Consider the following 15,883-nt stretch of genomic DNA (forward strand, 5'->3'; position numbering starts at 1 on the left):
ATATATATATAGAGAGAGAGAGAGAGAGAGAGAGAGAGAGAGAGAGAGAGAGAGAGTGAGTGTGTGTTTCAGAGAGAAAGTAAAAAATGGACAGTGAGCTGGACCTGGAATCGAGTGAGGAGAATAAGCCTTTACTATTTATATAGTTCTTTTAATACCTCAAACTTATTCCTGAAACAAAAGCCCATCTCTATTAACACCAGCTTTTTCTGGTAATGTAAAAACTATGAGTCTGAGAATACTGTAGTTTCAAAGAATTGAATTTGAAAATTACTCAAAGGTCTCTTGAAAAGGTCTATGGTAGAAGGAAGTAGGAAAGAAGGAAAGCATTTATAAAGTGTAACTGTGTTGAGTTTTATAAATATCTCATTTGATCCTCACAACAGCCTTGGAGCTAGGTGTTATTACATCCCACTTTTACATCAGAGGACATTGAGGCAGACAGGGTTTTAAGTTTGTGTATGTGTTAAAAAGTTGGTCCAGGTAAGTTTATGAGGTTGGATTTGAACTCAGGACTTCTGATTTCTGACCCAGTGCTGTTACCTAGCTTTTCTCCTTGAGGAAGGAATTGGAAAAGATGTAAGACCAATAGAAGAAAGAATTGAAAGGAGAATTGGGCATATGTAGGTTGCAACCTATTAAAATTAATCAATCAGTAGGCATTTATTAACTGGCTCTGTGTTAGAATAAAGCATATATAGCCCCTACCTTCAAGGAAGTTACATTATAATGTAGTGAATACATGCATGAATAAGTACATACAAGCAAGAAACAGAATAGATGGGAAGACACTAGCAACTAAGGATATCAAGAAAAGTTTACCTATAGGAGGTGATATTTGAGATGAGTTTTTAAGGGAGCTAAGAATTTGAGGATATGGAAGTGAGAACCAGGAATTGAGGAGAGCCGGTTCAAAGGCTCAGAGATGGGAAATGGGGTATCATGTGCAAGAAAAAACGACTTCATATGCCTCTTTGAAAATATGCATAAACCAGTGCCACTGGATTGAAAAGTATGTGGGGGCGGTGATGGTATAAGAAGTAAGACTTGAAAGGTTGTGTCAAGGAAGGGACCAAGTTTATAAAAAGTTATGAACAGCAAAGAGAGGACAAAGAGGGATCCCAGCTCAGACAAAAAGGTTTATAATCTTACTCAGGGAGCAGGAACAGGTGTCATTTGGCAGCCCTATTACTCTTGTCCCAGGGCCATAGACCCACTAGGGACTGTTGAGAGGACGTGAGCCTAAGAGCAAGGGACTGGGGCATGTTGTTCTCATAGAGGCCCATGCTTCAGTTGGTCATGGCCCAGGACCAAAAAAATAAAGATTAGAAGACCGTTATTGGGTTCTGAGCAAGAAAGCAAGTACAGAAGACAGTAGCAAATGGATCACTCACCCCAGGAGTGGAGCAGAGTCTAACATCCAATCCCCAACCAAGTTTGAAGCCAAATTGCAGCAGAATAACCAGAATTGGAAACCCATACCTATAGAGCTTTCCAACTGACTGATGGTGCTGTGCCCAGAATATTCCACTGGAGCTCTAACTAGAGGAAATCCTCACAGTTGTGTTGCTCAGGCCCCAAACCTAGATGAGGAAATTTGTAGAGTTCAGACTAAGAGGGCAGTGCTCAGACTTTGTCTGGAATCAGAACCTTTTTGGCAACATTGAAAACTTGCAATTCTTTATCCTTAATTTTCTCTGATATGCTTGAACACATAACACATGGTACCTGAGAAAGCAATAGCAGGATCTAAGAAGGCACAAAACAGGGCCAAAGATGTCCCAGCCATTTCCTCCAGAATTATGCAGAAGTAGGCCCTAATACAGAGTCTGAAGTCAAGAAGTAAGCTGGAGGGGGCAGCTGGGTAGCTCAGTGGATTGAGAGCCAGGCCTAGAGACGGGAGGTCCTAGGTTCAAACCCGGCCTCAGCCACTTCCCAGCTGTGTGACCCTGGGCAAATCACTTGACCCCCATTGCCTACCCTTACCACTCTTCCACCTATAAGTCAATACACAGAAGTTAAGGGTTTAAAATAAAAAAAAAAAAATTAAAAAAAAAAAAAAAAAAAGAAGTAAGCTGGAAGAATAAGAAACAATACCAAAAGTTAGGAGCTATTTTAGTGACAAGAATGTTTAAGACAGAAATCTAGAACAAGTAAATCACTCCAAAGTATTTATATATGCAGAACCTTGAATTAAAACAGAACTTTGGGCTTAAGTTCTCAACTAGAATTCCTAAAAGAAGGAAGCCATTTTTAAAAATAGTTACAAATGATTTTTTATAAATGAAGTGAGAGTATGAGGGGAAAGAATTAGAAAAGAAATGTGAGCTGTGGAAGGAAGAATTGGAAAGAGAATTAATAGCTTGGCACAAGACATAAAATGCTTATTCAAGCAAAAGACTCCTTGAAAAATCAGAATGGACCAAATAAAAGTTAATAACCTCAGAGACAACAGGAAATACCAAAACATAGAGGAAAATGTAAAAAAAATAGAAGAAAATAGAAAGTATTTCCTAGCAAAACTTGCTAACAAAACAACCAGCCTAGAAAACAGATCAAGGAAGACAAAATGGAACTACTTCAGAATCAAGGCCCAACAGAGAATCTCTGAATTACTGAAAGTCATGATGAAAAAAAAGAGTCTAGAGAGCATATTTTTAAAAAATCATAATTCAAAAACACTGCCCTAATCTCATAGAACCAGAGTGCAAATTGGAGATAGAAAGACACTACTGGTCATCTTCTGAAAGAACCCCTAAAATGAAAAGAGTTTCAAGAATATTTAGCCAGGAGCCATCATAAAAATCACAAGATTTATCAGGTACCACTTCAAAGTAGGCATTTTATATTCAGGATGGTAAAATATAAAGACTTACAACGAAGATATCTTATCCAGCTTACTCAATTTTATCCTCTAGGGCAGTGATTCCCAAAGTGGGCGCTGCAGCGATCTAGGTGGGCGGTGATGGCCACAGGTGCATTTATCTTTCCTATTAATTGCTATTAAATTTTTTTAAAAATTAATTTCCAGAGGGCTCTAAGTAATTTTTTTTCTGGAAAGAGGGTGGTAGGCCAAAAAAGTTTGGGAACCACTGCTATAGGGCAAAAGTAGGTTTTTAGTGAAATAAAAGACTTCTAAGCATCCCTAATAAAAAGAGCAGGGCTGAATAGAAACTTTCAAGTACAAACATAGGAGATAGGAGAAACATGGAAAAATGAATACAAGTGAACAATCTTAAGAAATTAAACAAAAAAATCAAACTGTTAACATTCTAATGTGGGAAGGAGTTGCTACATGTGTCCCCATAGAGCCCCCTTATCAAAAAGGCTCATAGAAGGCTTAATCAGACAGAAAAGCCTTGAGAGTATTTTGTTTTGCTTTATTTTTTTTTTCAAGATTATACTTGAAAGACAGTGGGGGTGCATGGAGAGAGAATGTTATCTTACATAATGTCAGTGTGCAAGTAGAAGTCTACCCAGACAAGGAGAAAGGAGTAGGAGGAGCAAGTAACACTTGAATTCACCATTATCTGAAATGGTTAGATGAGAAAAGAGTACAGTTAGAATTGCATAGAGAAAAGTATTTCCACAGAGAAATAAGAGGGAATGGAGAGTGGGGTGCACCTTAAGGGAAAGGTTATTCCTGAGCAAAGAAAATTCTAAACACAGAAGGTAGATCTCAACAAAGGTTTTAAAAGGCAAGAAAGAAAGGACAGGAACCTCTGGTTGATCTCGTGTTAAGTAAGGAAAAGGAGGATAGAGAAAAGTGAATGAGAGAAAGCAGAGGAGCAGAAGTAGATTATTTACTGTATATTTCTTGTTCATCGCCCTCATTATAAAGAGTGCATGGTAAACAAGAGTATAAGAGAATAGGATGAAGAGAAACATAGAATTAATTATCATAATTGTGAATGGGATGGATTCTCCCATAAAATCAGAGAGAAAGGAATGATTTTGAAAGCTGGATCTGATGTTATTTACAGAAAATACATTTGAAACAAAAATTCATACAGAGTTAGAATGCTGAGCCAGAACAAAAGCCAAATGTTTTGGCTGAACTTAAAAAGGTAAGGATAGCAATTCTGATCTCATACAAAACAGTAGCAAAAAACAGTTAAATATAAGTGATAAAACAAAGTAGGTACATTTTACTGAAAAGTATCATAGATGATGAATTAATATTAATACTAAAATATATGCATATATGTATTTGGATGATATCTAAATCCAATGAATTATAGAAACAAATAGTAAAACTAATAGTGAGGAACCCTATTTTTACCTCAGATTTCAGATCTAGCTAATTTTTTTTTTTTTAGATTTAAATATTTTATTTTTTAAGAAAAATTTTCCGTGGTTACATGATTCATGTTTTTACTTTCCCCTTCATCCCCCCTTCACCCTCCCTCCCAATAGCCAGCGCGCATTTCCACTGGTTTTAACATGTGTCATTAATCAAGACTTATTTCCATATTATTGATAGTTGCATTGGTGTGGTAGTTTCGAGTCTACATCCCCAGTCATGTCCGCATCAACCCATGTGTTCAAGCAGTTGTTTTTCTTCTGTATTTCCACTACTGTAGTTCTTCCTCTGAATGTGGGTAGCGTTCTTTTTCATAAATTCCTCAGAATTGTCCTGGGTTGTTGCATTGCTGCTAGTACAGAAGTCCATTACATTCAATTTAGCACAGTGTATCCATCTCTGTGTATAATGTTCTCCTGGCTCTGCTCCTTTCACTCTGCATCAATTCCTGGAGGTCTTTCCAGTTCACATGGAATTCCTCCAGTTTACTATTCCTTTGAGCACCAGATCTAGATAATTCTAACCAATAAGTAAGAAAGAAGTTAAGAATCTGAGCAGAATTTTAGAAAAGTTAGTATATATTATTTCTCTGATTACCAAATGGGCCTAGAAAGAAATATCCCTATTTCTCAGCCATTTAATTACCTTTACAAAAATTGAGCTTGAAAAATCTCAGGCAAATGGAGAAAATGATAAATATCAAATATATTTTATGTACTACATAATGAAATAAAAATTACATCACATGAAAGGAAATTGAAGAAACAAATATAACTTAGTTGAACACTAACTTATTCCTTAAAAATGACTACATCCAAAGCTGAATCATGGAAATAGTAGGTAATTTCATTTAAAGAAAATTACAATTGCATATATAAAATCTACATCAGCTTATTTAGCCTCTCAGGGAGTAGGGGAGGAATAGGAAGGAGTGAAGAAAGGAAGGTAGGAAGGAGGGAGAATGTGGAACTCAAAACTTAAAAAATAATGTTAAAAATTGTTTTTACATATAACTGGGGAAAATATGATAGTATTTTTTAAAAATTACAACAATGAAATAACATTAAAATTTTTTGATACAAAATATTCCTTAGAGGGGAATTGATCTTTCTAAATACTTTAACTCGTTAAGACAGAACAAATTAATAAATTGGACACACAACTAAAAAAATGAGAGAATCAATAAATTGAAAACTCCAATTAAACACCAAAGTAACAATCTCCCAAATCAAAGAGATGAACAAAATTGGAAATAAAAAAACAAAGCAAAACTCTAAACCACAGAATTATAAAACTAGGAACCCATTTTTTAAAAACAACAATAAAATAGCTCTTTAGGTAACTTGATTGTAAGAAAAAACAAAATTACTAGGATCAAAAAATATAAAAGGTAAATAAATGTTCAATAAATGAAGAAGGAGTAAAACTTAGTATTATATGCCAATAAAACTGACAATTAAATAAAATGGATGCATATTTTTAAAATATTAAATGCTCAGATTAATAGAATAAGAAGACTTAATGGAGGACTTAATATAGCCCAATCTCATAAAAAGAAATTGAACGAACCTTAAATGAGTTCCCAAACAGGGGAAAACCCAAACCAAAACACAAGACCAGTTGGATTTACAAGCAAATTTTACTAGACTTCTAATGAGCAACTAATTCCAACATTTTAGAAGCTTTGGAGAAGAGGAAGAGAGTAGAAGTATGCTAATAACCCTTCAGGACAATTCTAATCTGATGAAGAGCAGTCCACTGGAGGGATAGGCAGTATTACTATATCCTATGAAGCTTCCAAAATCCTACCTGAGAAGAGATGAGTAGGAACAGATAGGTTATGCCCTGTTGAATTTGATAACCTGAGCAGAAGGCTAGAGGTAACATTTTCTTGGTTGGCCTCCTAAGCAGACACCAGCAGTATCCAAGCCATATCCAGAGTGAGTAATAAAACTGAAAATTTCAAATGAATATAAAGATAATTTTTACATCTTACAATATAAATGCACAATAGTACAATATAAAGATAATTGAAGTAGGCTTAACCTAGCACAATAGATGAACTGGTAGTAGATTTTTCTGGAGAACATGGATAAAAGTACAGTATGGGCAAGCATGGAGAGGTTAAAATCCATAATATTGGAGTACTCATTATTGTATAGTGAAAAAATTCATTGTTATCTGAAAACATTATTATGTGTCTGCCGTGCCCTTATGTCTTTAGAGAGTCACTCCTCAGGATTTAGAATAGTAATTTCCTAGCTTAGGGAAAGGAGCCATGGCTTAGAGAGCTGGATAGGAACTTAGAGAATTTACTCCAACCTTCTTATTTTACCAATGAGGAAATTGAGGCCTAAAGATGAGAATGGCTTGTTTAGAATTATCTGACAGAACCAGATTTGAGCCCAAACTCCATGGCTCCAGTTTGAGTACTATTGCTCTAATATCTTTTGATCGTTATATTCAATATGGATACAAGATACATTAGCTCACGTTTTATTAAAATGAAAGCTTCTCTTTAAGAAAATAGGATGAAATATTTTCTTGTCTTTCCTTTTAGGCTGACAGTCCAGAGGAAATGCATAATTGGATTAAAGCTATTTCTGGTGCCATAGTAGCACAACGGGGACCTGGAAGATCAGCAACTTCTGTATGTTTCTGAGCTTTTCTTGCTTTCCAAGTTTTATTTCCATTATATGAAGTTGTATATCTTTTCCTTCCTCTTAATTCTTCCTGTCTTCCTCTTGTAGTGAAGTATATTGCATGATAACTGTCATACCAACTAGACTTGCAAAAATAATGCATTTCTAATTTAATGCTTACTGTTAGTGTTATGTATTTGTACCTTTTTGTGTGCATTGTGCTGTCTAAATGCACAATCAGGAAAACATGTTTTCCCTGGTCTGTTAATTTTAAGAAGTCTTGGGGTAAAGTTTTAATAAGTATTGATTTACAACAGCCACTGATTCTTAGTATAAAATAATTTTTCAAATTTTTGAAAACTTAGGTCTTATTTGACCAATTGTATGAATTAAGTCATTTTTACTACTTAGGGAACTTTTACTATCCTGAGGACCAATTTACATCAGTCCTAAGGTCTTTATCTCCTATCCTAAAGGTACTGAATCTTAATCCAAATACTTGCAAATTTGGGAACCTTCAATGTGATTAAATGTGAATTAATTTTTTTTGTTGGGGACCTAGAGTGCCATTTTTGGGTTGCATGTCTAGCCCTGATATTTCCTTAAATCCATGAAGAGAATTGAAAATTGTCTTTTCTGTAGTCTTCTTTGATATAACAACTTAATTAGATTGCATTTTGATCAGTATCCAGTCAATATCCAGATCTATAAAGCAAGGGAGAGTATTTCAGTTAATATGTGTAAAAGTAGAATTTCTTCTTCCTAGAGATAATTTAAAATCATTTTTGTTCTGAATAACATATGACTATTTACTTGGCAGTATCACAAGGAATAAAGTCCTTTACCTAAAGCATTGGGTTTGCCTACTAGGTAGCTTTAGAATGATTTTGTATTTTCAAGTAGACTTAATACATAGAGACAATACATCTTTTAGCACTTATGCCATATTTGAGGCTTTAAACCTAATGAGGGTTTTTTCCCCTTCAAAAATATTAGAAAAAAACCCCAACTAATTCTTTTGTTTTGTAGTAAATTTTCAAGTATTTGAAGCATAAGCAAGGAATAAGATTTGGTCAGTGATTAGGAAGTCTAACCTCTGCTGTGAAAGAAAGTTTCTCACCTGTTCTTGAAATTCTATACCACAGTCTAGAGAACTTGCAGTGTCATATCATAATCACAACTCAAATGTTGATTAAGTATGAGTCTTACATTTTCCTGGTGGTGGTACTTTTCTTACAAACAGATCAGTATTTAGAAACCAGTTTTTGCTTGTTCTTCAACATTCAAGTCATTAGATGTATAGGTTTTTAAAAATATAAGTGAAATCTTATGTAGGTGGTAACTTTTTTAACCGCCTAATATTCCACGTGAATTTTCCAGTTTTAAAGTATGAATTTTACTGCAAAAGCAATGGGTGTTGGGGCAAGGAAAAATTGGAAAAGGGTGTTTGTGCTTTGTGGTGGGGGCAAATTGGGCACTCTAGCTATTCCTCTCTCTCAGCAACACTTTCTCTTTTCCTCCTTCTCCTAAGTATAGGTTAACTCTAATCTTAGCTTTGCACTGTGTTCCAGATGCGGCAGGCCAGAAGGCTGTCGAATCCTTGTATACCGAGGTATACATCAAGAACTGGTGAATGCAGCACGTATGTGGGCTCTCATATAAACTCGCCTTCTTAACAGAGGGCTAGGACTTACACACTACTCACCACTTATCATAGAAAGTTGAGTTAACTAAACTACCTCTTGCAGTTATTATAACTGCTTTTGTCAACACTAACCAGTTATCAGGTTTCATTTATATTGGAAAAAATTTAGACAAGTGACCAAAGAAGTCCATACATGAGTTATGGCATATAAAATAAACATCTTGATAGATATCATCAACTACAATAGTTTAAATTAGAAGTAATTAATGTCAAAATTAGTTTAATAAATTCCTATGAGAGTTCCAATTTTTACATTACTCTTCATATCTCATATTCACTTCTGACCTAATGACCAGGTACATGCGAATTCATGCATGTGCATGCTCTTGAATAATAATAATCTGCCTGACATTTGAAAACCCAGATGAAATGAAGCTATCATATGGAAACTAATAAATGATTAATTTTTAGCATTTTGTTTTCAAAGCCATAAAAGAACATAGTATGCCTAAGCTATGTAGTTATGTAGTTGTAGCCAGTTAGAATAGCAATATTTTATTTAAGCATATCCACTGATGCAATCAGTAAAAAATTATGAAATTTGTTTTAATAAACATTTTACTTACATGCTTCCCTAACACTATATGTCTAAAGACATTGCTTAATGGTTCTACTAGTAACTGAAATAAAAAAAAAAATTCAGAGTAAGCCAGGTTGGCAGGTAATATCTTTTTTTGAAGTAAAAAAAAAAAAAAAAAAAAAAAAAAAAACCAAAACCACCAAAATTGATGATTCCTTTTCTGTAATCTGTATTTTTATGTTGAGCTACAAATAATATTTTTCTTTTTTAATATGATATGGAGGATAGTTCCCATTATAGAATTAGGATATAGTGTTTTTATTTAGATAAGATCATTCTGTTAGCCTTCCATTAGAATACATTTTTCAGTTATCAAAGGAACAGTTTAGTAATTAGAACAGCTTAGGATGGCAAAGTCCATACAGTTTCTGGAGCTGCCAAGATCAGCCTTAGGGATATATATATATATATATGTATGTATATATGTATATATGTATATATGTATATATGTATATATACACACACAACTGGTTTCTTAGCTGAAATGGTTGTTGGCTCTCACTGCTATGCACTCATCCCTAAAAATGCATTGCTTTGACAGCACCTGCTTATTTGTGCTACCATGGCTCATGCTTTGCTTTATGTGTGTATGTGCATGTGTGTGTGTTGTGTGTCTGTGTGTGCTTCGTTTTTCAGAGTCTCACACTGAGTCACTCCTTTGTTCCTAACAACCGCATTTGACCAATACTCCTCTTCACAGGAGCATTCCAACTGTTCTTCAGAATCCAACTATGCTTTCCGTTCTGCCAGTGCAACAGCAGCCACCTCACATTCCACAGCCCCTCGCCACAACTCTCTGGGCTCAAGCTTTACCATGGAGAAGCGAGGATTTTACGAATCTCTTGCCAAGGCCAAACCAGGGAACTTCAAGGTCCAGACTCTCACTCCAAGAGAACCAGCTTCCAAAGTGACTGTACAAGCTGTGCCGAAACCTCAAAATCACAATGGCCCTCAGGAAAGGGATAATGACCTAGTGGATCTGGATGATGCAAGCCTTCCAGTTAGTGATGTGTAGAATGGAAGCTTTGGGAGAGAATGATCCATCCCTTAAATGCTTGGTTTCCTTTTATAGGGGCTTATAGCCAAAGATGAGAAGGAAAGAAATGGAGAGGGTAAAATAGATTTGGGGAAGACTTACATGAAATGTACTGCCTCTAACCTGTTTTTCTTATTATCCGGTATTCCCAGGTAATATAGAGAATGGCCAAATATTAGAACCAATCTCCTAAAATGCTAAGAACATGTTTCAGTACTAATCTAAATTTGGTTCAGTAAATACTGATTAAGCACCTACTAAGAAATACAATGTTTTCTTCTGAGTGATTGCACATTTGTGTAAATCAGTCTTAGAGAATTTGATAATTTCATACATACCAAATTAAAAACATTCACTCTGTAGGGGGGTGGGAGGATTATATTTGTCTTTTTAAAAAAAGGTTGATATGAAAATTCATTTAAAGTATTTCAATGTCCAGACCTTTTAATTGGTCAGCATTCTCTTTTGAAAAGTTACCAGGCTAAGATACTATTTGCATCTTAAGTCTGTGGTGCTCCAAAATTTTCTTTAGAATGTTGGTGATTTTGGAAATTAGACCTTTTTTTTTTCTTCTTTTTTTTAAATGCACTGGTTCTTAAGGTGAGTGGTAACTTTTGCACATCAGGTATTATTGGACCATCTTTATAAGGGTTCGGTTGGATTGTGCTAAGGGAAAAATGGGAACTCAAAACTACTACATCCTAGACATTTGAACTAAGTACATTTTGTATTAAATCAGGCCTTGCTTTGTTCAATAATGAAAATTGTTTTAATTGGTATGAGTTTTTTGCGAGATTTGATTTTTCTTATCAATGTTTTGTGAATAATTCTTGTTTCTATATTTGGATCAGTGGAAGACCTCAAGTTTATTTTATATGTAAAGACATTATTGATGAACCTCTCTTAGTCATTCAATTGTGGCCTGTAACTTTTGTCACTGATAATCTATATTAAGTGCCTGTGTTTTCTCATTTTGTTTCTAAACATTTTGAGATCAATGTGTTCATGACCATACCTTACTGGTTTAAAACCTTGGGATGAGATTGTTTTTGAGTAGTATAATTTGTATTAAACTATTTAAGATAATGTCTTATGCTAGGGATATCAGAATACTGATATTACATCTCCTAGCTGTGCAATATGTACATTTCTAAAACTGAATTCTGGATATACATTATATTATACAATGTCATAAATATGAACAGTACTTCTAAGGAATCTTTAAATTTCAGATATTTAATAGTAAACCTAAATTGAGCATGTACCATTTTGTGATTCAGTTTTGAAAACATTTGCTTTAACCAAACAATCTTGAATTTTATGTGCTGCTATTTTTGTGATTAAAATTTGCCATTTTGCAGTAGCTTGTTTTCTGCAAATTAATAGATAACATGTCATGTGGGTCTCTTTTTATTTTCCAAATTGAATTCTTGTCTATGAAATACTGAAATTTTCTACTAAAATAGTGGGATCTAAGGGTCAAGTAATCTGCATAATGGCAGAATTAAATATAACAATTAAAAAAATCAGAATGGATAAAGGATGCCATTGTTGAGGGTTTTTTTTTTATTCATAAGCTAACATTTTTTTAAAAGTTGTACTTGTAAACTATTTTCATTTTCTTTGTCAGATTGTTTTAAATTTTGGTTTTTTGGTCTAGATTTGTGATTTTATTGGTATAGAGAATTCCTGCTCCCTCTAACCAATGCAGATCAGCAACTGTTCTCCAATTTGTAGCCTCAGAGTTAACTTGTTGGGAAGTAAGTGACTGCTTATAGTCACCAGTCAATAGGTATGAGAGGTGAGACTTGAACCCACATTTGCCTGTCTCTCAGACCAGCCATCTGTGCTCTGTATTCTGTGTCTCTTGTCAAATGCCTATGAAAACTAATTTCAGAATTGGACTCTCTTAAAGCAATTTAAAATTGTTTAACTGATGTATCAAAAATAGTAGTTATTTTGAACATTTCTGAAAGCATACCTGTGAAGAACACTTCATTCTAGACCTGAACTTAACTTTCTTTGGTACAACTTTTACCTTGCATGTTCATTTTAGTATATTTTGGTATTGACAATTTGACATATTTGGTGGAGGCAAAAGTTTAGCTCCATTTTGGAACTTTTTATAGAACTACTATGGTAGTTCATTAGCATAGGAAAATGTTCTTGTGGTTGATAATTGTCAGGGTCTCCTAATATTTATCAATACTTTTATAAATCTATGAAAATTGTTAAATTATTTTAGAACTTGTGCTGTTTCTTGTAAATATGTCACATTTTGAATTGTCAATAAATTAGTTTGGATAACTTAATAGTTGCTTCCTTTTTTTACTATGTTGCAAAATTCTTTCATAATTGGGAAAGTATATTTACCTGAATTCTTCCTTCTCTCACCTATTTAAATTTAAGTTTAATTGAGTTAACTTTTTCCCCCCAAATTGGTCGAACACTGTAATGACTAGCTAATAAACTGATCAGATTGAATTTCAGTTCTTTGTTGTTCATTTTAGTTTCTTTAGCTCGTCTGTAGCATAACAGCCAGAATAGAATTCATAAAGAAATAGAAATTATGTTAATTCATTGATTTGAATATCAAATTTAGTGAGTATTGAGATCTTTGATAAAATATCTTGCTTGAAAAATAAAGATAAGCTTCAACTTTAAGGTAAGATTTTTGGGTCATAGTCTAATGTAAAGAAAAATAATGATTTCAGGGGGAAAATAGGTCTGCTGATTATCTTGTTAGCCATTAGAAATAAATTTATTGAATAAAATTTATCTTGTTTTATAAGCACATTGTATTTTGAGTGAGGGGTGGTTAACAAAACTGATTATAATGCATAATATAGTTAAAATTCAAATCAGGAATTTAATTCCCACATGAATCATTTAACATAAGGAAAAAATCTGAATTCATGACCATAGACTATATCCTTAGGGCTGTCAGCCTGTTCTTTTACAAATACTACCATTGGTCTAGAGCAGTGATTCCCAAACTTTTTTTGGCCTACTGCCCCCTTTCCAGAAAAAATATTACTTAGCCCCCTGGAAATTAATTTTTAAAAAATTCTTAATAGCAATTAATAGGAAAGATAAATGCACCTGTGGCCATCACCGTCTCCCCGGATCGCTGCAGCACCCACCAGGGGGCAGTGGTGCCTTTGGGAAACACTGGCATAGAGGGAGATTAATTAAAAGGTAATTAGTTGAATTAGTACAATCTAACAAAACTAATGCTTAAGTAAAAAGTTCATGCACCCACTAAACCAGGGTACGGCAACCTTTTTGGCTGTGAGAGCCATAAACGCCACATTTTAAAAATGTAATTTCATGAGAGCCGTACAGTGCTCACAGTGCCGCTCCTGTAACAGCGCCTGAAAAAAATGGACTTTATGGCTCCTGCAGAAAGAGCCATATGTTGCCGACCCCTGCACTAAACAAAAAGCCCTGTTAACAATAGTAATATATTGGTGTAAGAACAACACAAATAGGGACAGCTAGGATAGGACAGAGTGCCAACAACTGGAGTTGGGAGGACCTGGGTTCAAATCTAGCCTCAGATACTTCCTAACAATGTGACCCTGGGCAAGTCACTATTTAGCTATATTTTATATATAAAGATGTAATTGATTAGCCTCTCTTAAGTCATTTAATAGTGGCCTATAACTTTTCCTGCTGATTGTCCATATTAAGAGCCTATATTTTTTTCATTTTGTTTCTAAAAATCTTGATATCAGTGAATTCATGACCCTACCTTATTGGTCTAAAACAATGCTTTAAAAACAAACAAACAAACAAACATGTAGTAAAGGAACTTCGTCAGTGGGCATAGTGGCTTACATTCTGTTCTTGGAACTAGCAATATCTGATTTCAAAACCTTCCTCTACAAAGTAAGGTTTCCTATACTTGGAAGTCAAAAATTGATGAAGAGATCCATCTAGCTCAGTAGGGAAATGGAGGGAGAGGGATATAAGAGGGAGGACAGCACAGGGGAGGGAATTCGTAAAACACCTGATTCTGAAGAGGGGAGAATAAAAGGGACAGAAAAGCCAAGGACTCAAATTTAAAAGTGTTTCTATCGTTTGGGGAGAAATAGCTGCAAAACTGAGATAAATGTAATAAAATATTGTGGCATAATTAGGAAGTGGCAATAGAGATGGTCTAAGGCAATAATGGGCAAACTTTTTAAAGAGGGGGCCAAAGGAAAGGAAATGCTCATCTGTCAGCCTGTTTCTAAGTCAACTCTTTTGAAGTTTCATCAAATTGTATCCTACTCATTGTATTCGTCAGATTAGGAATAATGTGGGTGAGGCAGGATAGAACATTTCAGGGAGCCACATCTGGCCCTCGGGCCGTAGTTTGCCCATCACTGGTCTAAGAGAATCTTAGGTGATATTTGCAATAGATCTAGAATAAAATAACAGAACCAGAACAATTGATTCACAGACAACATTATAAAGAAAAATAACTTTTAAAGACAAGAATGCTGATTAATTAATGACTAATCCCAGTTCTGAAGGTCTTATGATGAGTCATGTTATCCGCCTCCAGACATGAGAGACACAATGTAGAATGAAATATTTTGGGTGGGGGGATGGGCCACTATGAATGTTTTACTTGGCTCTGATTGTTTGTTGTGAGGCTGTTTTTGTTTTTCTTTAGGCTTTTAATTGGGGAGAGGGAGATTAGCAAAAGTGATGCCAATTAAAGGCAACTTGGTAGTTGAAAATAAAAGGATAAGGAAATACAGAGAAGTAGGACAGTTTTGAAAATAAAAGTGTGGAATTTGTTAAAATGGAGATTAATAGTCTCACACAATCTTATTTTCATGTTCTGATAGAAATATGGAAATACTCTTTTTTGGTGTTTAAATTTAGAATAAAAAAGATTAAAGCCTTTCCCTGACATTTACTCAATGTATGACCCTGGACAAGTCTCTGAAAGTCTCTGACTCAGTTTCCTCATTTGTAAAATGGGGGCTAATAACCTGTAATATCTGCTTAATGCCTTAAAGCATACTAAAGATGAATATGGGGAAAGGTGTTTGTTGTGAGTATGGATAGACTTTAAATGTCAATTTTGATGCATGTTGTAATGGCTGATAACATTCAAGAAAACTCTCTGCTATTTGTTTTGTACACATTTCTTTCATAACCTTAAATCCCTTTATGCCTTTATTTTTCTACATAACAAAGATAGGTGTCCTGCTTTTCTGCCTATATCAACGTGCAATATGGACAAGTGGTCAACATTTTATTTTTTTAAGTATCCCTTACATGGGGAAAAATAAAATTGTGTGGGAAAAGGGAAAGAAAGAAGCTATGAGATTGGGTGAAAGGGAAATACCTGTATGTGTCACTTTATAACATTCCTGTATTTCTGAGAATTGGGGGCTAGACAGTGCAAAGCATTTTTAACAAAATGTTCGTACCAAGACTGGCATAAAAAGCAATCATTGCTTCTAGACTTACAATTTCTCCCTCAGACCTCATTTCAAATTTTATAACTCTTAATTAATTCAAATAACATTGTATAAAGTTTGTATTATTTTGCTTCTAGACTGTGGCCTCCTTGGCTTATTTAAATTTTGCAACCATCACCTTTAGTGCAAAGTGG

The 15,883-nt window shown here is 34.5% G+C and overlaps 1 protein-coding gene across 12 annotated transcripts in view; it reads left to right on the forward strand.

Annotated features, from left to right (window-relative positions):
- Nucleotides 1-11,841, forward strand: part of PLEKHA1 (pleckstrin homology domain containing A1) — a 57,366-nt gene extending 45,525 nt beyond the window's left edge. For 4 of the 12 annotated variants that reach the window (XM_044665646.1, XM_044665648.1, XM_044665649.1 and 1 more), the window contains 3 exons: nt 6,864-6,953; nt 8,517-8,557; nt 9,931-10,213. In XM_044665646.1, the coding sequence (XP_044521581.1) occupies nt 6,864-6,953; nt 8,517-8,557; nt 9,931-10,141 (342 nt within the window). In that variant the 3' untranslated portion in view covers nt 10,142-10,213. Of the gene's footprint in view, nt 1-6,863; nt 6,954-8,481; nt 8,588-9,930 lie in introns of all 12 variants that reach the window. The other 8 variants (XM_044665641.1, XM_044665644.1, XM_044665650.1 and 5 more) reach the window with 4 other exon arrangements.
- The last annotated feature ends 4,042 nt before the right edge of the window (nt 11,842-15,883 follow it).

The sequence above is a fragment of the Gracilinanus agilis genome, chromosome 2 (genome assembly GCF_016433145.1).
Source record: "Gracilinanus agilis isolate LMUSP501 chromosome 2, AgileGrace, whole genome shotgun sequence".
Lineage (NCBI taxonomy): Eukaryota > Metazoa > Chordata > Mammalia > Didelphimorphia > Didelphidae > Gracilinanus > Gracilinanus agilis.